General features: G+C 38.9%; 1 protein-coding gene across 11 annotated transcripts in view; it reads left to right on the forward strand.

The window, feature by feature from the left end:
* The window catches only part of RBFOX2 (RNA binding fox-1 homolog 2), a 292,073-nt gene that overhangs the window by 202,386 nt on the left and 65,166 nt on the right, over nucleotides 1-24,521 (forward strand). Inside the window, exon 1 of one of the 11 annotated variants that reach the window (XM_036252098.1) lies at nucleotides 7,950-7,993. The exons of the other annotated variants lie outside the window; for them this stretch is intronic. Coding sequence (XP_036107991.1) covers nucleotides 7,988-7,993 — 6 coding nt within the window. The 5' untranslated portion in view covers nucleotides 7,950-7,987. Of the gene's footprint in view, nucleotides 1-7,949; nucleotides 7,994-24,521 lie in introns of those variants that run through there. 11 annotated transcript variants of the gene reach the window in all.

Raw genomic sequence — 24,521 nt, forward strand, 5'->3', positions numbered from 1 at the left:
CTATTATTTGTGGTATTAAATGTTGGTCCTAAATGTAGAAAAGAGGCATGAATACCAGGCCTAAGAAACCTTTATCCTAGTCCTAATCCTAGACATTTTGTATGTGGGGATCTCTCATTTGCCTTTGTATTAAAAAAAAGAAATTCTCTTCTTGGGGCCTTGTTATATTTTTATGTGTGGAGGCTGTTTCAAGATAGCTGTGGCTTTCATAAGGGTAATGCGTGTGTGGCGGGGAGTCTGGGAGTATCTGTTCTTGGTGCGCAAGTCTTTTGCCCCTTGCACTATAATGGACCAGTGGATTTAGAGAATGGTATACAGCGATTCTCAAGTCTATTTCTTACATTAGAGCTGAAAATGTAAAAAATTATCCTATACATATGATTTAGATGTTTCCAAAAGTACACTGGGTTGCCCCTGCTTCCAGTGAAACTCACCTACCTGTCTTTGCTTTTAAAAAATTTGAATGCAGCCCTGGCCAGTGTGGCTCAGTGGTTAGAGTATTGGCCTGAACACCAAAGGGTCTTGGGTTTGATTTCTGGTCAAGGGTACATACCTGGGTTGCTGGTTCAATCTTTGCCCCAGTAGACCAATTGATGTCTCTCTCTCTGTCATCACTGTTTCCCTCCCTCCCTCCCTCCCTCCCTCCCTCCCTCCCTCCCTCTCTCTCTAAAAATCAATGGAAAAAATATCCTCTGGTGAAGATTAACAAAATAAAATAAAATAAATAAACTAAAAATTTGACTGCATTTTATCTTCTAATGGCTTTTCAGTTGCAAATTTAGAGCATACAATATGTCTGTCTTCCAGATCATTTCTAAAAATGTTAAATAAGAACCAGCCTAGTACTGATCTATTCCTTTTCTCATCATGTTCTTTCCTAATGTTTAAAGATCCCATTCTTTGGTATATATTTCTTTACATACTATAGATTATAGCAAAAGTATATAGATGTCTGTAAAATGCCCGGAATAGTACCTGACATATCGTAGGTACTCAGTAAATAGCTGTGATTATGCTAGTTTCTCCACGTTCTACAGATTGTTTAGTAGTTGCTGTGTTCTTTTCAGAATTCTTTAAATGACTATTAATTTGAGTGGAGCATGATGATACTATATTTGTAATATACCGATCAACATTATTATACAGTAAATTTTTTAAAAGTGTGGTTATACATTTTGCCAAACAATTCTTTTTTTTATACTTACCCAAGGACCTTTTTGCATTTATCTTCAGACAGAGGGGAAGGGAGAGAGGGAAGAAGAGAGAGAAATATTGATGTGAGAGAGATACATCGACTGGTTGCCACCCGCACGATCCCAACAAGGGCCGGGGACAAACTGCAACCGAGGTATGTTCCCTTAGTGGCAACCAAACCCAGGTCTCTCTGGTCCACAGGCCAATGCTCTAACCATTGAGCAAACCGGCTAGGGCACCAAACAATTCCTATAGAAACAGAAAAAAACAAAAAACAAAAAACCCAAAAACTGTGTATTCTCAATGTGATTTTTGATTTTTAATTTTGATTTCTTTACCTGTTTATTTTAAAACAAGAAGCTTAATTTTGGAATTATTCTCCTTGCCCTTCGGATAATCTGTTAGAGATAACATAATAAATATAGCATAACTAAAATATATAATAAAATCTTTTAGGATCTTATTAGAATACTCAAAGGATTAGAAAATCTATAAGACAAATGACAAACATCATATCATCAAATATTCACATAGATTGTTTTATTTGAATATTTAATAATATAAAGTAGGGAGATTATAAAATTTATATTCAGAGGTTAAAACATTCTCAGGATCATTTACTTGTAAGGGGCCCAATTAGGACTTAGACCAGGACTTCTAGACTGAATCCCATCTTTGATGATTTTTTCCATTATTTCCTTTAATAAGAGAACTTTGAAGACACTCTGACATTCAGTAAACATTTTCCCAAGCCTTGTATTATCTATAGCACTCGATAGTAACAATTACTGTTTGCAATAATGACACAGATGTCCGGTGTATATATAAGAAAAGGTTTATGTTTTTCAGTAGAGGCTGAAATACAGAAGCCTGGAGAACACAATGGGTGAATTCTCAGTTAACCAGAATTTTTCATGAAGCTGGAAGCCTTAAGCAGTCATGTTTGTAGACAGCTTTTTCAGAATCTCCAGGTTTTTTACAGTAGAAAAAAATAAGCACTTTAATAACCTTCCTCCTCTCTTTTAGTCCTTTTATTTAACAAATATTATATTGAGTACCTACCAGGCACTGTGCTGGAAGTAGTCATTGGAGTGGGTTGGTTGGTTCAAGCAGGTTCTTGCATATCCCATTTCTTGAAAACCTTTCCAGTTGATGGTCATTCAACAGCTTTTCACATATTTTATTAAATCTACTACATCTATAAACTGTGCATCAGTGGAAATGTATTTTTAAAAATAATTTTTGTTTCATTTATTTATCTATTCATGGGTGTAATATTTTAAATCTGTATGAACTATTGTAAGCTACATTACAGATGCTTCCAGTGCTATATAGTTAATGCACCATCGCAGATATTCACTCCTTAAAATATGCCTGCACATGGCGCCTGCCCCTCCCTCTCTCTCCCCCTCCTTCCCTCCTCCTCTCACACACACCCCTCCACATACCACACACACACTCACACACACTCATGCACGCACACACACGCGTGCGCAAAGCACACTTCAAACTGCCATTCTCCAGCAGGCCTGTTTCTGGAGTTGGGAGATGTCAGCCTGCTGGGAGGGGGTGGGAGGAGGAGGAAGAGGTGGGGCTCTACTCTGATTAATTGCCTTAGGCATTCAGGGGTGGGGCTTCCTTCAGCCATCTGCCTGAGATATGGGAGGGAGCTGGAGAAAGAAGGAGGGGGAGAGACTGCCAGAGAGGAAGAGAAAAGAAAGGAAGAAACACTAGAAAGAAAAAGGAAGAGGGGATAAAGGGAGATCAATCACCTACCCTTAAATAGCCTGATTGGGGGGGGAGGGGGGGGGACAAGAAAGCTGTGGAAGGTGTGCCCCAGCACGACTGCTTTGAAGTATTCATTAGCTATTATTCCGTTTGGTTTATGGAGAAAAAGAAAATGGTAACTCAGGTAAGATTTGTGTTTCCTCGGTGTGTTTCTTTTCCCGTTTCTGGGACCTAAATAAAGATATGGGGGTGGGCTATAGCCATCAGAGTTTTAATTATTATTGTCTTCTTAGAAAAGACCAGATTTATTGTTATCAGCTGAAAAGTCTGTGTGTGTTGTGAGTTCGTAAGAGAGAGGGATGTATCCGTATACCCCCCCCCCCCCCAGATTCCTGTTTCCTGTTCTGTGCAGCTGTAGCTCAGGAAAAACCCTGTGGGGATTTGTCTACCTCTTTGTCTTGGTTCTGAGAAGAGGGAGGGAGAGAGACTGCAGAGGTAGGAAGAGATTCTCATAGACTGCCAAAAAGAGGGGAGAGGGATTGACTTCCTTTTAAGAATTGCAGAAGAATTTGTGTTACAGGGGAATCTGATTCCCAGTTCACTTCCGTTTCTCAGAATTGGCTATAGAATTACAGTTTTCCTACCTTCGTTCTAAATGGCTTATTAAAAACGAAGACTAGGAAAATGTTTCATTTTTCTGGCTTTGTTACTGGCGAAGAATGTTCTCAGTAGGAACCATAGGAACACGCAGGTGCAGCAGAGGCAGGTAGCGCCCTCCCTGACAGGAGAACAGATCTGAATGTATAATGACAATCACGGGGGCATTAAAAGGCATTTGAAGGAGAGAGAGTGGGAAATGGGAGGTCTCTCTCCCTCCCTCTCTCTCTTTCTCTCTGTCTTTGGTTATGCCAGGCAGTATCTAATCTGCATTTTAGCAAGTCATTCCTGACAAATAGAAAGGTAATACCCTTCCGTGGTTTTCCCTGGCAGTGCTCTTTTCTTGTTGGCACCCTTCTGTGTGTTCCTTTACCCCTTTTCCTTTATGTACAGGGTAAGAAGGAATGATGAGGCTGTGATTTACCAGTGAGGAATCATTTTCCCTGTAGAACATTCATGTGCTTTAATCTTAGACTTAGGGTCATTTTCACTCCAGGCTTTTATGCTCTGTAGGGAAATTTCATCATTGGATGGTGCTTTCCTTTTAAGGAGGTTGCCCCCCCCCCTTTTTTTTTTGTATTCTCTCTTCTCTGCCTCTCCCAAGTCACCACCGGAGGGCGAGAGAGTCGGCTAGCCATCAGGACAGAGGCATCGGTTTTAGGAGCTGGAACCCTGTTCTGCTAAATGTTATATAATGCCCCGCAGTGCTGTTTGGAAGGAGGGAAAGCATTAGGCAGATTTTCCCAGCGTGACCTAGAGAAAAGGAACTTGAAAGAATATCTCTTTCCAAAGTAATTCTTCACTAAATCGGAGTTTGGAGATTATCACGAAACCCCTCCCTCTTTTGGAAAGTGGAGAGATCCTTAAAATATTTTTTCTTTCACTTCTTATCCCTTCATCATCAGTCTAATGAACTCTTTTGAAATATTGCTTTACTTTTAAAAAATTTCCATAAGAGAGAGAAAACCTATTTTTTAAAAATAATTTACTATTTACTTTTTTATTCTTCTCTATGGATGTATTTCTTATACATCTTGCAAGACTTTAATTGATACCCACTTTGAGCCTCTTTTTAAAAAATCGAGATTGACATTCTATTAGTTTCAGGTGTACAGCATAATGATTCCATATATGTATATATTGCGAAATGGTCACCACAATATGTCAAGTTCTATTTCTGTATTCTCTTTGTTGCTTGGTAGATGATACTTCTTAACCTTGGAGCCCTCATTCAGTTTTCATTAACTTGCAATGTTAGAGGATATCAGCTCTGTTCTTTCTCAGCTGTTTTACTGAAGGCTTTTCAACCACTTGACTTTTAATATATATATTTTTAAATCAATGAAAGAGTTATTTAAACTAGGATTTTTTATACCTCTTGGAGCACATCCCTTAGTTACTAGAGAAGCTCGGTAAGCATGTGTAAGCACAAGTTAGAATGCACATTTAATGTTGTGGTCTTACTAATTGGTATTTAAGGAAACGATAATTTCAGGATGAAGCCGAAGAGATAAACAGAAATGGGAAAGAGGGATGTTGAAGTCTAAGAGGTAAATTAAAAATCATGATTTTTCTCAGGATGTGCTGAATGCTGGAGGAAACAACTTGCTTTTGCCCATCCTGAATTTATGCAGTGGGAAAGTACAGAATATCAGATTTGTCAATTTTCACTATTCCAGCATTTTTGTTTTGGTGTACACTTTCTGTGTTAATGTGACATAATAGTTGTTAGTAATCTAGAAAAAAAATGTCAAAGGAAATAACCAGATGGGCCAAATGTTTACCTGTCCTATGTGTTTTTATGGGGGGTGGGGGCAATGTTTTTCTTTTTTTTTAGGGGATTTTTTTGTTTTTGTTTGTCCAGCCAGACATTTAATCTAAATAAAAATGTCTACACTGTTTAGGGTTTCGTTTTCAATATTTAGTGTCTTATTAATAATATTAAGAAAGGTATTTAGCTGGGGTTTCACCATTTGTCACCTAAGTTCTTGCCTGTCGGATCTTAACATTTCTATATTCCTTAGTTTCCGCCACTCACTTCATGGAAGAATGAAAGGGGCTCTCAGTGGATGACATGGTGTTCGTCCCACAGTAGCAGATCAGTGTCAGTAGTTGCACAGTGTGTGTACTTTATTATATCTATGCTCTAGTTTTATAAGGCCTCTTTTTTGGTTTAATTAGCAAACTGCTCTGTGATTTACAATAAGTGATCAGTGCTTTGCCTTAAAAAAGCGAATAGGGCCCTGGCTGGGTGGCTCGGTTGGTTGGCGCATAGTCCTGACCACCAAAAGGGGTGTGGGTTCCATTCCTGGTCAGGGCACATACAAGAGGCAAGTGATCGATGTTTCTCTCTCTTTATCCTCCTCCCCCCCCCCCTCCCCAAAATCAATAAAAACATATCCTCGGGTGAAGATTTAAAAAAAGCATTTAGAAATGTAATCATAAAATTCTAGTATGGCAGACATGCTTGTGCGCTCTTACTTTTTTTTTTCATTTTAGGTTTTTCTTTTGTTCATGTATATGTTGTAGGAGTAGTTCACTGAGATAACTCTTATTTCTGAACATGTGAACCAAATTATTGTATCTTCTCACATTTATGAAAATGACAATGTGGAATTAAAGGAAGGATGCGTGAAAACTGAAAAACACAATTGCAAATTATTCCAACTCCAATTAATTTAAAAAATGTTTAGCCAGACTCAGACTCAGTTATACTATTTGTTGTTGAAAGGGAAAGTATACTAGGCAGAGAGGAAAAGATTTACAGTATGGATGTGAAAGAAAATGTGTGCGCTCCGCCATAGTGTGGGGCTGCCTGTTTCTGTGGAACACAAAGCTTCCCTTTCTTGGACAGCTCGGTGCTTTGCTGGCATTTTCTTCAAAATCTGTTTTCCATCAGGACCAAGAGGAGGGAAGGTGTTAAGAAAAGGGAGGTTGGAAAGGGGGTGACTGTTCCTTTAAATAGTGCAGTGAGCCCATGTGGCAGCAGGCCGCTCTTGAGTGTATTCTTTTGTAATGAATCACCAGTTCCATTGTCTGCTATCTCCCCTTTGTAGCTGGAAGGCTGAAGTCTTTCACCTGAGCGGCTGCCAGTTAGCTCTCCTCTTCCAGGGTGGCTAGGGAGAAGAGGGAGGGAGGGTATTTTATGGTTTAATTAAAGACAGATAAGAGAGCAGGTATGTTTTGCTTTGTTTCAGTTTTTCCTATCTTTTTTTTTTTAATGAGTTGGAGTAAGGAATTTGTTCCATGGTTTTGCTAAACACATCCCATTTTTTGTGTGAATTTTGTAAGTCCTCAGTGATTATTTAGTCTCCATTTTGTGGCATTGCTTTAAAGTGATTCCATTCGGTTGCCTGCCAGTTCCACCCGAACCTCATCCCACCCTTCATCCACAGAGCTTCAGCCCACACTGTTTGTTTTGGCACACTTTCCACTTTCTATGGGCTGCGCAGGACTCTGGGAAGTTGGGGGGTAAGCGGAGATTGTGAGTTGGAGACTAATTTATGTTCCTTTACAATGAATCAAAAAAAGCCTCACTTTTTCCAGAGATTTGGTTTCTTTCTGAATTCTTCTACACTACTCCATATCTTCAGTTATAACCATTTCCTTGCCAAGACCAAGACTGGCTTTTGAAAAATACTGCTATTCTAAAAATTACTTAGCTTTCCTGAAAAAACACCCAGAATTCCATAAATATGATTAAATTTGACCCATTAAATGGCTTTTTTTCCCATTCACCTGTCCCCACCCCAAGCACACATCCTTTTTGCCCCTTCCCTTTATTTTTTTCCTTTATCTTTCTCCTTAGTTTTGCAGTTGAGACTAGGTGAGCTTAGGGTTTGTTCATTTGCTGTTCAAGTTTGTACTGCTACAGAGAACATCTCCAGGTTCAACGGTAAATGACACTCTTCATGCCTTTTCAGTGTTTCTTAGACATCTGTCTGTGACATTCAGACAGATCTTCGCTAGGAACCAGTCACAGTGATGATAGAGCCCCCTGTGCCCATCAGTGTCCTTTTGATGGACTATTTCTCTGAAATCTGATGGTATTGGTGTCCCCAGCATTCCCTTGTGGAGTCAAAATTCTTTGCTCTTTTTTTCCCCCCAACATTCCTGAACCACTGTCAAATCTTTCTTAAACATTTCTTCACAAGGCTTCACATATTAAATGCAACAAACACAAATGGAATGCTCCCCTGCAGTACATGGTTTGGTGTTTTGAATGTAGCAACTCTGTTATTGGGCTCCAGGCTCACTCTTCTAAGCAGCCTGAAATGCTGCAGTCTGCTGTCATGCTGTATTGTTTCCATTTCCAGGTGCTCGAAGGTCCCTCTCGTGCTGTTAGAATGACTAAATTCAGGACACCTTGACGTCAGATAATTTATTGAAGGTCATTGCCAGAGTGAACATGCAGGTCTGTTTTGGTCACTCCTGTGCTTAAAACCTTCCAGTTGTTTCCCTTCTGGCTCAGAATAAAATCTTGTGTTTCTACTCCAGTCTCTAAGGCCCTGATTGATCAGGAACCTGGCTGTCTCTACAACCTCATCTCCTACTGCCCTTCCCTTCCCATATTTTGTACCTGTGACACTGGCCTGTTTTCCTGTTCCCTTAGCATCCTCCTCAGGGCCTTTCCTTCTGTTTTACAGATCCCCACAGATCCCCACATGGCTTCTCACCGGAGAGCTCTTTATTGACTCCTTTCTCAACTTGAACTCTCCAGTCATTCCCTAGCCCCTTCCCCTGCTTTGTCTTATCACTGATTAATGATTTTAGTGCTTATCATTACTTTTTATGTTTGTTTGTTTGTTATCTGTGCCTCTTCCCCACCAAAAGGGTCAGGGACCTTGCCAGCAGTCTGTTAAAATTTCTGGTGTCTAGAACTGTACCTGGAATGTGGTCATAATAATAGCTAACTAGTGCCTGGCCAGTTTGGGTCAGTGGTTAGAGCGTCAGCCTGCGGACCAGAGAGTCCCGAGTTTGGTTCCTGCTAAGGGCATGTACCTTGGTTGCAGTTTGTCCCCGGCCCTGGTTGGGGTTGTGTGGGTGGCAACCAGTCAATGTATCTCTCTCACATTGATGTTTCTCTCTCTCTCTTTCCCCCTCTCTCCCTCCCACTCTATCTGAAGGTAAATGCAAAAAAAAAAAAAAAAATGTCCTCGGGTGAGGATAAAAAAATAATAGTAATAGCTAACTAGTTACCCCTTATATATAGTTACCAGGTACTGTTCTAAGCACTTTACCTACATTAGCTCATTGAACCCTCCAACACCTCTGCAGTTATCCCCATAGTACAAAAGAAGAATCTGAGGCATGTAATGATTAGGTAACTTGTCCAGGTTTATATAGCTACTAAGAGATGTTATGGGGAATTGTATCCACAGACTGGTTTGGGAGTCCATACTCTTTTGTTTGTGTGTGTGGGGGGTGGGGGGCTGTTAGGATTAGGGTTAGGGAATCTATACTCTTTTTTTGTATTGTTGAGTATTACAGATATCCCCCTTTTTTCCCCATTGACCCCCTCCCTCCTTCCCACACTCACCCCCCTCCTGCTTTCCCTAACCTAATGTCTATGTCGATTGGTTGTGCATATATGCATATACGTTCTTTGGTTTATCTCTTCCCACCCTCCCACCCCCATCCCTCTCAGGTTTGTTAGTCTGTTCCCTACTTCCGTGACTCTGGGTCTCTTTTGGTCAACAGCTTGTTTTGTTCATTATGTTCCATAAATGAGATCATGTGGTACTTTTCTTTCTCTGGCAGGCTTATTTCTCTCAGCATAATACTCTCCAGGTCCCTCCATGTTGTCTCAAAGGGAGGAGATCTTTCTTACAGCTGCATCATATTCCATTGTGTAAATGTACCACAGCTTTTTTATCCACTCATCTATTGATGGGCACTTGAGCTGTTTCCAGATGTTAGCCATTGTGAATAGCGCTGCTATGAACATAGGGGTGCCTATAGTCTGCCTGATTGGTGTTTCAGGCTTTTTAGAATAAATTCCAAGAAGTGTGATCACTGGGTCAAATGGCAGTTCCATTTTTAATTTTTTGAGGAAACACCATATTGTTTTCCACAGTGGCTGCACCAGTCTGCATTTCCACCAGCAGTGTGCTAGGGTACCCTTTTCTCCACATCCTCCACAGCACTTGTTTAAGGATTTGTTGATGGCCGCTATTCTGGCAGGTTGGAGGTGATATCTCATAGTCGTTTTAATTTGCATCTCTGATGATTAGAGATGTTGAGCATTTTTTCATATGTCTCCTGGTCATTTGTATGTCCTGTTGGGAGAAGTGTCTATTCAGGTCCTCTGCCCATTTTTTAATTGGATTGCTTGTCTTCCTTTTGTTGAGTTGTATGAGTACTCTATATATTTTGGATATTAACCCCTTATTCGATATATCTTTGGCAAGTATATTCTCCCAGAGAGTGCGTTCCCTTTTCATTTTGATGCTGGTTTCTTTTGTTGTGCAGAAGCTTTTTAGTTTGATGTAGTCCCGTTTATTAATTTTTTTCCTTTGTTTCTCTTGCCCTAGGCAATGTGTCAGTGAAAATTCTGCTACTTATGATGTCTGAGATTTTTCTGCCTACATTTTCTTCTAGGATTTTTATGGTTTCATGAGTTACATTTAAGTCTTTTAGCCAGTTTAGTTTATTTTTGTATATGGTGTAAGTTGGTGGTCTAGTTTCATTTTTTTGCATGTAACTGTCCAGTTTTCCCAACACCATTTATTTGTGTGTGTGTGTGTGTGTATGTTTGTTTTTTCTATTTATCTTCAGATAGAGTGGGAGGCAGAGAGAGGAAGAGAAAGAGAGAGAGAGAGAGAAACATCGATATGGGAGGGACACATCGACTGGTTGCCTCCCGCATGGCCCCGACACGGGCTGGGGACTGAACTGCAACCAGGGTATGTGCCCTTGACCAGAATCGGACCTGCAACTCATTGGTCCACAGGCCAATGCTCTACTGCTGAGCCAAAGTGGCCAGGGCCCAACACCATTTATTGAAGAGACTGTCTTTTCTCCATTGTATGCTCTTGCCTTCTTTGTCAGATGTTAATTGTGCATACTGTCTTGGGTCAATATCTGGGTTCTCTGTTCTGTTCCATTGATCTATATACCTGTTCTTGTGCCAGTACCAGGCTGTTTTGATTACGATGGCTTTGTAGTATATATCTGGTATTGTGATTCCTCCCACTTTCTTCTTCTTTTTCAATATTGTTGTGGCTATTCTGGGTCTTTTATGGTTCCATATAAACTTTTGGAGTATTTTTTCTAGATCTGTGAAATATGCCATTGGTACTTTAATAGGGATTGCATTGAATCTATAGATTGCTTTGGGTAGTTTGGACATTTTAATGATGTTGATTTTTCCAATCCATGAACATGGTATATGTTTCCACTTTTTAATATCTTCCTCTGTTTCTTTTTTCAATGTCCTGTAGTTTTGTGAGAACAGGTCTTTTACCTCTTTGGTTAAGTTTAATCCTAGGCATTTTATTTATTTTTGTTGCAATGGTAAATGGAATTTTTTTTTTTTTTTTAGTTTCCCTTAGGGAATCCATACTCTTAACCCTTGTACTCTAATTCCTCTTGTAGGTATTACATATTCAGTAAATATTTGTTGAATATGTAAATGAATTAATTTAGTTGAGACTGATTACTTCTGGGATTTCCATCTCTAACTTATTCAAGGCTTTGATGGAATACTTGTAATAACAGGGAATTCACTATTGAATAAAATGAGTTCATTATTTAATATTACATAATAGGAAACATTAGAGTACATATGTATGTATCAGGCATTCTTGTCAGTGCCTTATATATTACGTCATTTATTCCTCTCAGCAGTCTTACAGGTATTAATGTCCATATTGTAGAAATTAGTAAACAGGAGTACAGAGAGGTTAAATAGCTTGCCAAAGGTGGCAATGCCAAGATTTAAACCCAAGGAGTTTAGATCCAGCTTTCCTGTTCTTAACCACCAGGAATAATGACTATTATTGAAATAACTTGACTTTTGCATATCTACTTTGTACCTATTTTACATAGAGATAACATTTATATACATAACAATTATTATGTTTGTATCATATGTCACCTTTCAGTCACCTTTTGTGGTTAGTGGTATTTTTCCTATTTTTTCTCGTTTATTAGACTTTGAGATTCAAGAGGTCTTGAAAACAACCAGACTACTCTGGTTATGGGCAGAGATAGATTTCAGACTTGAGATCTATTTAATTCTAAATTTACACATACAGTGATACCTCGGTTCTCGAACGCCTCGGATTTCGACCAAATTGGTATTCGACCAGGAGATTCGAGAAACTTTTGTCTTGGAATCCGAACAAATATTTGGAACTCGAACTTCCAAGATGAGCCGAGTTGAGCCGAATGGCGTTCATTCGGCCCAGCGCGCCTTGCTCGCGTCGTCAGTGTGAGTGCAGAGAGAGAGTCACGCTGTGTGGAGAGAGTCACGCTTTACACTGAATTTAACCCTTACACACACTGTACACTTTTATTTCTTGTTGAGACTTATGTTTTTCTACATATTATATACAAATTAGGCCAGTAAATAGGCATTTTCTGGGGCTTGGAACGAATTAATCCAGTTTCCATTATTTCCTATTGGGTTTCATTGCTTCGGTTCTCGAACAATTTGGTTCTCGACCGTCCTCCTGGAACGAATTATGTTCGAGAACCGAGGTATCACTGTACTTTCATTATACTACCAGTCTCATAAGATAAATAGTTCTGTTGTTGACCAATAAAAAGGTAGGAAAGTTTTCAATATGCTAAGCTAAAATCTGTTTTCATTATTGTCTTCTTACTCTTCCTACTTCTATCATCCAGAGTCACATAGAGTAGTTTAATTTATCTTCATAAAAACCAAGTATTTGAAGTTAATGGCTAAGGAAGGGTTCCCTTTAATCTTTTGTTCTCTTGGCTCCTCTTATCTGCTTCCTTGAATTATTCCTCTGAGATAGGAAAACATATGGTTTCCAGATTCTTTATTGTCCTGGATTAATTGCGTCAATTTATATTGACTTATTTACATCTAATTACTAAGTAAAATATCAATTAAGAGTATTAAGTATTGTATCTAAGTTTTTTGTGGACAACATGTTTGACTTTACTCAGTTCTCAAAGCTTATTGATCATGTAATGTTATCAATAATTTATAACTTCAAAAATAAGGGATATTACCCTCAACCCTTTTTTTTTAATCCTCACCCGAGGACATTTTTCCATTTTTTGTTTAGGTAGAGTGGGAGGGAGAGAGAGGAACAGAGAGAGAGAGAGAGAGAGAGAGAGAGACATCGATGTGAAAAGGACATATCAAGTGGCTGCTACCCACACGACCGACCAGGGCCGGGGACAAACTGCAACCGTTGTACGTGCCCTTAGCGGAAACCGAACCCGGGTCTCTCTGGACCGCAGGCCGATGCTCTAACCGCTGAGCCAAACTGGCCAGGGCTACCCTCAACTCTTAACTAGGATATTTTTTTTCTACTTCGTTATAAAGCATGCTGTTGTTGGCTGATTGTCATAAGTCTACCTGTCTTAACTTTTAGGTCTTACTCAGATCCTTCAAAGGTTACTAACATTGAAATTTTTATTTTAAAACTTATTTTGTAGAAATACTGTTTTGAAGATGCTAATTGGATTGAAAATCAGCAAAAGTAAATTTGATCACTTCCCTTGAGATCTTGAAATTGTATCAAAAAAGAGTGTTGAAAAACCAAAATTGGGAATTATCAGTCTTTTAAATCAGTAGCAACAGTAAAACATGATCATTGACGATAGAAGTAAAATACAACAACAAAATAATTAAACCCTTCAAAAGTACTCTGGTCCTGGCCGGTTTGGCTCAGCTGTTAGAGCGTCGGCCTGCGGTCCAGAGACACCCAGGTTTGGTTCCCACAAAGGGCACCTACCTTGGTTGCCGTTTGTCCCCCGCCCTGGTTGGGTCGTGTGGGAGGCAGCCACTCGATGTGTCCCTTTCACGTCAATGTTTCTCTCTCTTTCTCCCTCCCACTCTGTCTGAACAAAAAATGGAAAAATGTCCTCGGGTAAGGGCAAAAAGAAAAAGAAAGGTACTTATTTAATAATTCTTAGTTACAACTCAAATTCCGTAGAAATATTGTTCGATTAGCTTTCTTTGGCATATTTATTTTTTTCATCATGCCTCTTGGATTTTTCAAAGAGCTGTCAGTTTCAGAATATTAGAATAACATTTCTTATGTGATTAATGGCTCAGGATGTAGGTATAGCTAGACTGTATTAACAAAAAGTTTTTAAAATTTTAACTTGGAATCATGTAACGAGATATTTATCATTCAGAATTACAGGATAAAATTCTACAACCAAAATTTAATATTTCATCTATAAAGGAATATTTAAGCAGAAATGTAATGTAAATCAATAATTATTTTATGAAATTATAAAGAGTACTTTTGTATCCACAAATTATATAGCTATATATGAAATAATATTGATTATGAGATCTCTTATAAGAAATTTGGAAGAGGCGAACCGACAAGTAAAGAGGATGAGATTTTGAAAGACTTAACTTAGAAAGGATATTCACGAATGTTTTCTGTTAATGTCTAGCTAGTAAATATTTTTTGCTTTGCGGGCCATTGCTGTCTTGGTCACAACTGTTCAACTCTTATGTTGGCATGAAAGACGTCGGATGATGCATAAATGAATGGGGGTGGCTGTGTTTCAGTACAACTTTATTTAGGGGCACTGAAATTTGAATTTCATATATTTTCCAAATATTCTTCAGCTATTTAAAAATGTAAAACCAGCCCTGGCCGGTTTGGCTCAGCGGTTAGAGCGTCGGCCTGCGGTTGGGAGAGACCCGGGTTCGGTTCCCACTAAGGGCATGTACCTCGGTTGCAGTTTGTTCCCGGCTCTGGTTGGTTGTGCGGGTGGCAGCCACTCGATGTGTCCCTCCCACTCTATCTGTACAAAAAAAGGAAAAATGTCCTTGGGTGAGGATAAAAAAAAAAAAGTAAAACCATGCTTAGCTTTCAGGTTGTACAAAAATAGATGGTGGACCAGCTTTGAACCAAAGCCATAGTTTGCAAACTCTCACTTAGAGGGATGCAGGTCCTCCCTACTTTTTTTAATATAGGGAAAGTTTTCCTGCATAGCTTGATAATAGGAACACAGTTTTGAAAGTTTATCTTGGATCCCTGTGGAACCTTGGATCAATGTGAAACCCTGACCTGCTCTTTCATTTTTTCCCCAGAAAATAGGGGAATTTTCTTCCCTTTTCTTCATTTTCTCCCTCCACCCATCCTTAAATCTGAACCATTTGCAATTCCCCAAATATGCCATATTTTGTACCTTCCTGCTTTTCATATATTTTTGTGCTCTTTTTTCATCTAATATTACTTTGGGCCAGGCTACCTCTTTCCCCCACATAATTAATTTCTTGTCTTAAAGGTTCAGCTTAAATGCATGTTACTGGGTCCTCTTTTGAAATGCAAAATAGGAGAGTTAAATTGAGTAATCACACATTCTAAGTGCTTATTACTTAAATCAGTTAATACTTAAAATACAATGTTGTTTTGGAAATGGACGCTTTATTTGGAAGAAGGAGGATTTTGGAGTAAACAGCTATTTGGAGGAACACACAAATCTCTTGCAGATGTTCCTGTGGAAGGCTGTGTATATCCAGAAGATAGCATGTAAGTGGCATAGGAGTTCTAGCCTCCTGGGAAATCAGGAAAGAGGGGAAAATAGTATGACCCCACTAAGTTTGTGCAGGGCAAAGAGAAGTAGAAAGGTGACAATGAAATTTTAGGGTTTGGTAAACCATAGTAAGTAGTTTATCAAATATGGTATTTCAAATACAGCTATCGTCCAGACTCCTTTTCCTTCCACTCAAGATAATCAAGAGTTAGATCCTTTGCATACTACCTTTGAGAAGCTGTCAGCACACATATATATTAGACTGTAATCATTCCATGTCATTTTCAAGGCTCCGTGTTCGTTGTGTTTTAAGTCTTTTTTCCTGTGGATAGTTTCTCTTGTGCTATCAAGTGTACTCATCTTTTTTCTGCAGTGTCTCATTTGCCATTAATCCAATCCAGTGTGGGATTTAAAAAAAAAAAACTTAGACATTATAGTTGTTATCTCTAGATTCTTGATATGGGTCTTTTCTGTTTCTCAGGCCTCAGTTTTCTCTCTTACATACGATTTTTCTTGTACATATGGAATACAGATATTTTAATGTCCTGTCTGCTAATTCTATCATCTATATTAGTTCTGGATCAGTTGCAATTGTTTGATTTCTTTTTTTTTTTTCTCCTACCATTATGGATTGAATTTTTCTGCTGCTTTGTATGCTTGGTAATTTTTGATTGGATGCCCAAACATTGTGAGTATTACCTTGTAGGATACTAGGTATTTTTTAATTTTTATAAATATTTTTGTGCTGATTTTCATAAAAATAGTTTGATCCTTTCAGTTCTCATTTTTAGGTTTGTTAAATATGACCAGAGCTCTGTTTGATCTCTCGTTAATTTTTCCCCGTTATTGAGACAAGACTCTTCTTAGCACCCTGATTTTTCTTAAATTTTTCACTCTCGTTGAGAACAGGCTCTATTCCTAACACTGGGTGAGATCCTAGCACTATTCTCTCCAACTCTGTCAGGTGGTTCTTTCTCCAGCCTTAGGTAGTTCCTTATGTACACATGATGATCATTACTTAGTTAAGCACTTGAGGGAGGGGGACCCTCTGTAGATCTTCAGAGTTTCTCTCTGTGCACCTTTCTCTTCGGCAATACTCTTTCTGTGAATTCTAGCTGTCGTGGCTTTTCTAGACTCCTAGCTTGATCTCCTCAACTTAGGAGACCACCAGGCTCTGCCTGGCTTCCTCTCTGTGTCACAGCCTGGAAACTTCCTCCAGGCAGTCAGCTGGGGCAGTTATAAAGCTCTCCTTGGTTGTTTCCTATAGCAGGGATCACTGTTGTTCTTTGTGTACTGTACAGTGCCTTGAGAGCTGTTGTTTCTGTTGTTTGAGATGGTCTTTGTTACTCCATCTTGATTGGAAGCAGAAGTGAGACCACTTATTTTTAAATGAAAATTAAGTGGTATCTCATTTAATATATTCCTAACTTAAGAAAAAATCAGTTGAATAGTTATTTCGAGGAGTAGAATGAAAACCATGCATAAATAATTGAAACACAAGGTGGAATATGATAAGTTACATCAATATGATGTCAGTAAAGTACCATTAGAAATTCAGATGAGGAAAGAATGAGTTTGGGAAGTTTGGCTGAGGTAGAAAGGGCGAGAGGAAAGGCTATGGCATGTATTGTGTGAGTGAGTTATGCAAGACATCTGAATCCAGAACTAAGTTCTTGAGTATTGAATGCAGTTCAGTGGTAGACTAGTTTCAGACATTGCCTTGGACTGATCAAATGGAAGGTAAAAGTAATTAAAAATACGTGCACAAGGTCACAGGGAAAATAGAGTTTTCATGTTTTTGTAGTTAAGCATGATTTGTGGTCTGTTGTAGAAAAGGAGAAAGATTCTTTCTCCTGTGAATTACGTATCATTGCAATTCTAACAGATAAGGAAGGAGAAAAACCAAAGTACTATTTGTTCACTGAAACAGTGTGGAAGATAGGGGCACTTTGGACTGTGAAGATGATGATCATTCAAAAATATTGAAGAATGTGGATGGCACTCTTTAGAGCTTTCTTAACTTCAGTTAAGATGGTTGCCAATCATTTTCTCGCATAGCAACTGTGACCAAAAGTTCAAGTGTACACATTAAACTTTTCTCTCTTGAGGACCCAGGAGACATATTTGAGAAGCTATGAAATGTGTATCTTTTGTTTGGTTTAATTTCACTTAGTCTATGTTTTATATAGAGTCTTTAGTAAGAAGAATGTGATCCCCCCCTCCCCCTTGTTTGTATTCATATGACTGTTTTTATGAAAAAGAACATGAAGAACTTTAAGGTTATAACTCAGCTGTTAGGTCTTATATTGTGGACTAACTATATACTCTTGCTCTTTTTTCTTCACAGTCATGATGATTATTATCTCTATCACTTTTTTAAAAGCCAGAAGCAAAGGATTTTGTGTATAGGGTTGCAATTAGTTCTTATAGATAACCCATTAGGTAGCTATCCTTCTCATTTTACAGTGGAAAAAAAAAAAAAAAAGGCATTGAGAGTTTAGGTGACTTGTCCAGAGTTGCACAGCTGTACATGGCAAAGCCTGGGTTTGAACCCTTGTTTATCTTATTTCCAAATTTATGCTATTAACCTCTCTTTTTGGAGGTAGGGGGTGATAAGCATTACATTAAGTATAATATGAAGATTACAGGCCATAATATTTATTTAACTTTTTTTTTAATATAAGAAAAATTTCTGTAACTCATCTGTGGCCAGAAACTTAAGAAATGTCTACCAGTTTTCTTGGAGCCTCTGGTTCCTTTGGGATAACAGTAGAATTGATCAATTTGAGCATTCTATACACAACTTTAGTTTCATGAAATTTTATCTCAGCACAGAGGTTTTACAGTTTGATGGTTTAGTATTTCATATGGGAACATTTGTTCAGGGCAAGAGAGAAATCCAAGTATTGGCTGTTTAGAGTAGCTCTTAGCCACTTTTGGCAGGGGAACATAAACAACTTAATGGCACTTTGTTGATTGACTCTTTCTGTTACAGAAGAAAATACTCAGTTTCACAGGGGAGTATACCTAATGTTTCTTCTTTTTTACTGTATTCTGCTACTTTGGTAAGGCCTCTTTATCACGGGATCATAGATTCTTAGAGCTAGGGTGGTCTTTATTTTACAAATCAGGATACAGATCCGGAGAGAACTGTGAAGTTGCCCAAGATCACATGGCAAAGTAATGGCAGAATGGAGCTAGAACTCATTTTTTCATAATCTCTCTCTGGTATTATTTCTACCTTAGGAACATTCTCCTAGGAAGTTCAGGCTTTTAGCAAAAGATGCTTAATTTAGAGAGGCTAAAATATCAAGTCCATATGCTACTTATTCCTGAAAGGGGAAATCTTCAAATGAGTAAAAATCATGTATCTTGGGCATTCTTTGTTGGAAAAATATTCTTGAATGAAGTTAGTCTAGTTGATGTGATAATGATAATGATAATAATGAAGTTCTAGGTGTGAAAGATTTCAAGTGAGAAGAAATAGATACGCCTTTTGATTTTTTTTTTTTTTTTTTAAGTATGCTTGAAGATTTGTTTGTTTTTGAGAATTGAATTTGGCATGGAAAGATAGGAAATGTGGAGTGAAATCTGGGAATGCTTCGTTACTAAGCAACTATTAAAGCATAGACAGCTTCTGTTGGTGCTTTAGGAGCTGATTTTAGATCTCCAGTCTTTTTTTTTTTAATCCTCATCCGAGGACATTTTTCCATTTTTTGTACAGACAGAGTGGGAGGGAGAGAGAGGAAGAGAGAGAGGGAAACATCGATGTGAAAGGGACACATCGAGTGGCTGCCACCCGCACAACCAACCAGGGCCGGGGACAAACTGCAACCGAGGTACATGCCCTTAGCGGGAACCGAACTCGGGTCTCTCCGGACCGCAGGCGGACGCTCTAACCGCTGAGCCAAACTGGCCAGGGCTAGATCTCCAGTCTTATTTCTGCATGCCAGCTTTCTCAAGTTGAATGTCCTCCCTTACTCTGAGACAGGTTTTCCTGTTCCACAATTACAGCTTCTTTATGATAACTTCTTGATGACTTCTCTCAGTGTAGGACTATGATTTCTTTTCTAGGTTTATTTGTCTCATTGTGATAAAGGATTACTTACTATAGTCACTAGTTTATATCTCATTGCCTTTCCTGACTGAAGGGTCGGAGTCCATGGCAAGCCTTATTGATCCATGTGTTAGAGATCAATGGGGTAACGGGAAATGTTTTCCTCCCTTGAGACTGCGTTCTGATCTTGACACCGTTGCATTCATGAAGAAGGAGGGATGTTTGAAGAGTTAGGCATTCTGATTGGTAAATACTGGATTTTTTTGTTTTAGTGTCTGAGAATGATTAGAACCCTGAAAATCTTTTGTTATTTGTCAGGACTTAGAATAATGTTTAACACATAGTGGGAGATGTACTTATACATGGCACTTGAACTATGATTTACAGTACACATTTAGTTCTGATATGTACCTGGTTAGCTTTGCTTCCTGTAATCAAATGTATCTAATTTATTAAAGTGTTAAGCACAAGGGCTGTCTTGAGAATTGTAGTAAAACACTTCATTTTCCTTTAAGTTTCTCCAATTTCATGTAATAAATCTTAGTGTTGTTAAAGAGTTATTTAAAAGAAACATAGAATTTTGTTAACTTACATCTTTTCTCGAAATAAAAGGAACCTGGAATTCTGGAGCTTACCTAAGTAAGGTTAAAATGTTTTGCAGAAAATCATGACTTCTGGGTCAAGACAATAGATACTTTTGCTTGTCTCTTGTGAGAGAGACCCATTGAAATAACAGTGTAGAAGTAAAAAGGAAATAAACCTGTAACTCCAAATAGAAAAGGACGAAGGGCAATATTATTATTATTATTATTATTATTATTATTATTATTATTATTTTTTTTTTATCCTCACTCGAGGACATTTTTCCATTTTTTATTCAAATAGAGCTGGAGGGAGAGAAAGAGAGAGAGAAACATTGACGTGAAAGGGACACATCAAGTGGCTGCCACCCACACAACCCAACCAGTGTCAGGGACAAACTGCAACTGAGGTACGTGCCCTTAGCGGGAACCGAACCCAGGTCTCTACGGATCAGAGGCCGACGCTCTAACCGCTGAGCCACACTAGCCAGGGCGGTCAATATTATTAATAAACAGGAGAGTTAAATAAATTTTTGGAAAAGTTAAAGCAAGTGGGAACCAATTGATGGATGAAATGAAAGAAAAAAGCTAAAGCCTGTCAGTCAAGGAAGGTGCTAGGAGGCTGCTAGTGGTGTGGAAACCAGTCTGCCAAGCAAGAACCCCAAAGAGGTTCTGGGTTCAGAGCAGGAATGAAGAAGGGATAGAAAACAGGGATTCTGTGTGCATTATGTCGGGGATAACTCAACTACTAGGTATTCCTGCAGCTTTTCCTGCCCCTTCCCGATGGAATTAGCCAGGATTTGCTGCCCCCTTTCTCCAGCATTAAAAAAGGAAGAAAAAAAACCCTGGATTGTTTGACTTGTAAGACGCTGATCAAAGTGTTTGGGGAAACTTAATTCTTTGTGTATTAGATATTGGCACCCCTCCCTTTAGTCTGATATTTAGGGGATGTGGGAGGAAGTCATTCCACACTTCCCTAGCAGCTCACATTAAAATAAAACTTGCCAGTTGCCATGTTTTTTCCTTATCTCATACTGAGTTCCCAGTTGAAACTTGAATTCCTGGGAGAGACCTAATCAGAAAACATTTACTTCTATAATAGTAGAGGAACCCACACCAGCTAACCAAGCTTATACCTGGATCACCAGTGCGTGAGGATCATTAGTCGTAAGAGAGGATCTTTCAGTCAGCAGGAAAGAAACCAGAAGAAACAAAAAGAAAACCTGATCCTAGGAGAACAGATAGTCCCGGGCACAGAGGAGAATGTAAAGCATTCCAACTAATATCGTCAGATTCAAGAAGATAATACATTCATAAAACCAGTACTGGGTGTAATGAAAAGGGAACAATTTGAGAGTGTAAATGAGAAGGTTAGAGATTAAGAATGTGATTGTGTGAAGAAAATACACCGTAGAAGGGTAGGAAATCAAGTTGAAGGTATCTCCCAAAATGTAGAACTTTAAGACATAATGAAAATATAAGAGTTAAGACACAGATGATTTCTTTAACCCATATTCCCTAGAAAACAAGAGCCTGAGACAAAATCTGCTGATACTTTAAGGGGAGTACAGTCTCAGACAAGCAGAGGTGAGGAAAGGGAGTGAAGAGAAGGAAGAAAGGCTGGCCAAAGCTTTGTCACAGGCACCGCTGATGTGTGGTTTCTGTAGACACAAACCTTCAGAGAGATTGTATAGAATGATTACTCCTCTGCCCAGTCCATCCAAAAGGGAGTATGGGGGAGGGATTTTATCTACTGGTTTCCTCTCATCTTCTGCTCCTCCCAAGTTTCTCATTCAATCAGTTACCACTTTTGACCCCTTCAGTGGCCTCCCTTAGGGGAAGGCCAGGTCCTACCCTCTATATACACAGCTTTTGCAGAGTGACATGCCATCAAAGCCTGGAAACGTGAGAAGAATCTGTAACTCTTAATGGAAGCCTCTGGCCTTAGAACCTCTGCCTTTTAAGAAACTATTTTTAAAAGAGTGTCACTCTCAAGAGGGCTGACTTATAGGAAGGTAGGAGACCTCTGCTTTTTTATCATAAGTTCTTCTTTACCCATTTGATTTGCTATCATTTACATGTATTAAATTTGATAAAAATAAAGGGAAAACTAGTTGCCAAAAATACCCTAGAAATAAATATCAAAGTACTTATAGAATGCATTTGAAAAACAATGAACTGCCCTGGCCAGTTTGGCTCAGCGGTTAGAGCGTCGGCCTGCGGTCCAGAGAGACCCGGGTTTGGTTCCCGCTAAGGGCATGTACCTTGGTTGCAGTTTGTCCCTGGCCCTGGTTGGGTCGTGCGGGTGGCAGCCACTCGATGTGTCCCTTTCACGTTGATGTCTCTCTCTCTCTCTCCCTCCCTCCCACTCTATCTGAATAGGACAAAAAAATGTCCTCGAGTGAGGATAAAAAAAAACCCAAAAACAATGAACTTCATGTATTGAAAGATAAAATCTAATCAGTAGTTTATAGCAGGATAATCTTTTGTAAGAAAATGGGAAATGGGACATCTAGATGATCCTTTCTCCTTTCCCACCCATTTCTTGCCTTACTCCCCATTATACAGTCCCCCCGAGGGCTGAAATCTAGGAGTAGTCTACTCCTTCTCCATGCCCATTGCCAGGCTCTGCTGATTCTACCTTTGGATTGTCCCTCGTACTCATCCCCTAATCTAGTTTCCCCTGCCTCTGCTATAGTCCATAGACTTATATAAGTCCCTTTAGGCAGTGGTCTCAAGCTTTCTAATGCCGCAATCCTTTAATACAGTTCCTCATGTTGTGGTGACCCCACACCATAAAATTATTTTTGTTGCTATGTCATAACTATAATTTTGCTACTGTTATGTCTTAGGTGACCCCTGTGAAAGGGTCATTCGCCCCCAAAGGGGTTGTGACCCACAGGTTGAGAACTGCTGCTTTGGAGTTTGCAGTATCCTTCTAACAGGTCTCTTTGTCTTCCCTTCCTCATGTCACTTTTGTTTCCCTGTGCTGAGTTTTGGTCTCTTTTTGTACTAATTTTGGTTATAATGTTTAAAAAACAACAATAAGTCTGTAGTTATTTATATACTTTACTGGGTTGTATGTATTTCTCTTTTTCCCCTTTAACAAATACTTATTGAGTGCTTTTAAGGCAATCCCTGGGGATGGAGAGATGAATTAGACCTGGATAATTGCCATTCCTCAAAGAGTCCATGTTCTATAAAGGCAACAGATGTGTAAACAAATAATTGTGATAGAGTAGAAGTGCTATTATAAAGTTAGGTATTAGGTTCAAGGGTGGGTAAGAGGGGGGAATGATTTATTCCTATTTGGGTGAATCAGAGAAACCTCAGAGAACAGTAGATGATCAGACCAAATATTAAAGAATATGTATAAGTCAGCCAGATGGGTAGAAAGGAGAAAGGATTTCTAAGCAGAAAGAATAGCAGGTGCAAAGAAACTGGAAGGTGAAACCACACAAGGTGTCTTCCAGGATTTGATACACATAAGAGTACCACCTGGGCTGAGCCACTGTCCCCTCTCAGTTGGGTTATTATGATAGCCTCCTAAATGATCTACCTGCCTTTGTTGAGTATCCATTAACACCTAAATCTGACCACTGCTCTTCTCTGTTCAAAACGCTCATTGGAGAGTAACAGCTCAAATCCCTGCAGTGGCTTAAGCTTTGCAAGATTTGTACACAACATGGCTCTTTCCCCATGGCCACCTTTCTCCATCCCCTGCTACTCTGTTCCTTGCGTATTCCAATCCAGTCACATGGGCCTCCTTCTTTCTAGTTCCTAGAATAAGCCGAGAATGTTTTCACCTCTGAGCCTTCCTATTTGTGTTCGCTTTGTCCAGAGTGCTCTTCCCCCAGGCAGACACCTGGCTTATGCCCTGAATTTCTTTAGGCGTCTGCTCAGATGTTACCTGGCCTGTCCACCCTGAATCAAATAGTGGTCCTCCATGCCTCCAACCCCTGTACTCATGTGTCCTGTTACCTGTTTTATTTTCCTCCACAGCATACCATCTGTTTCTTGTTTTACATGCCTGTTTATTATTTGTCTCTCCCTACTAGAATGCAAACTCCAGGACAGAAACTTTCTTTTTCATCACCGTTGTTTCTGCAGCACCTAGAACAAAGTATTTAACACATGATAGATATTCAGTAAATATTTGATGGCAAGAATTTAAAACTGAATAGATGAAGTAAGCAAGGGGCATGACTTCATAAATATTTTATGATTCAGGAGACACTGAAACTGAGTTATGGCTATGTTCAAGGATATTCCAGTTTAACATTTAACATGTAGAAACAGGCAGAGGTTGAGACTAGGCATTGAGGAGCGTAGGATTTTAAGAAGAGAATTCATTAACAATATCTGATTTAAATTTTATTTTAGAAACAGCATTCTACTAGCTGCTTGGAAAATTGATTACATTGAGGTTAAGTTAGAAGAAAGGAGAACTAAATATTTTGGATGAGAGTTAATAAGAAACTCACATATTAATTTTTTTCACTTTTGACTACATAATGTGAACTTTCACATGTAGCCTTTCAATTAATATTTTTATTTAATAGAACTATAATAACTATTTTCTGTGGTGAATATTTATGAAT

The sequence above is a fragment of the Molossus molossus genome, unplaced genomic scaffold (genome assembly GCF_014108415.1).
Source record: "Molossus molossus isolate mMolMol1 unplaced genomic scaffold, mMolMol1.p scaffold_m16_p_10, whole genome shotgun sequence".
Taxonomy (NCBI): Eukaryota; Metazoa; Chordata; class Mammalia; order Chiroptera; family Molossidae; genus Molossus; species Molossus molossus.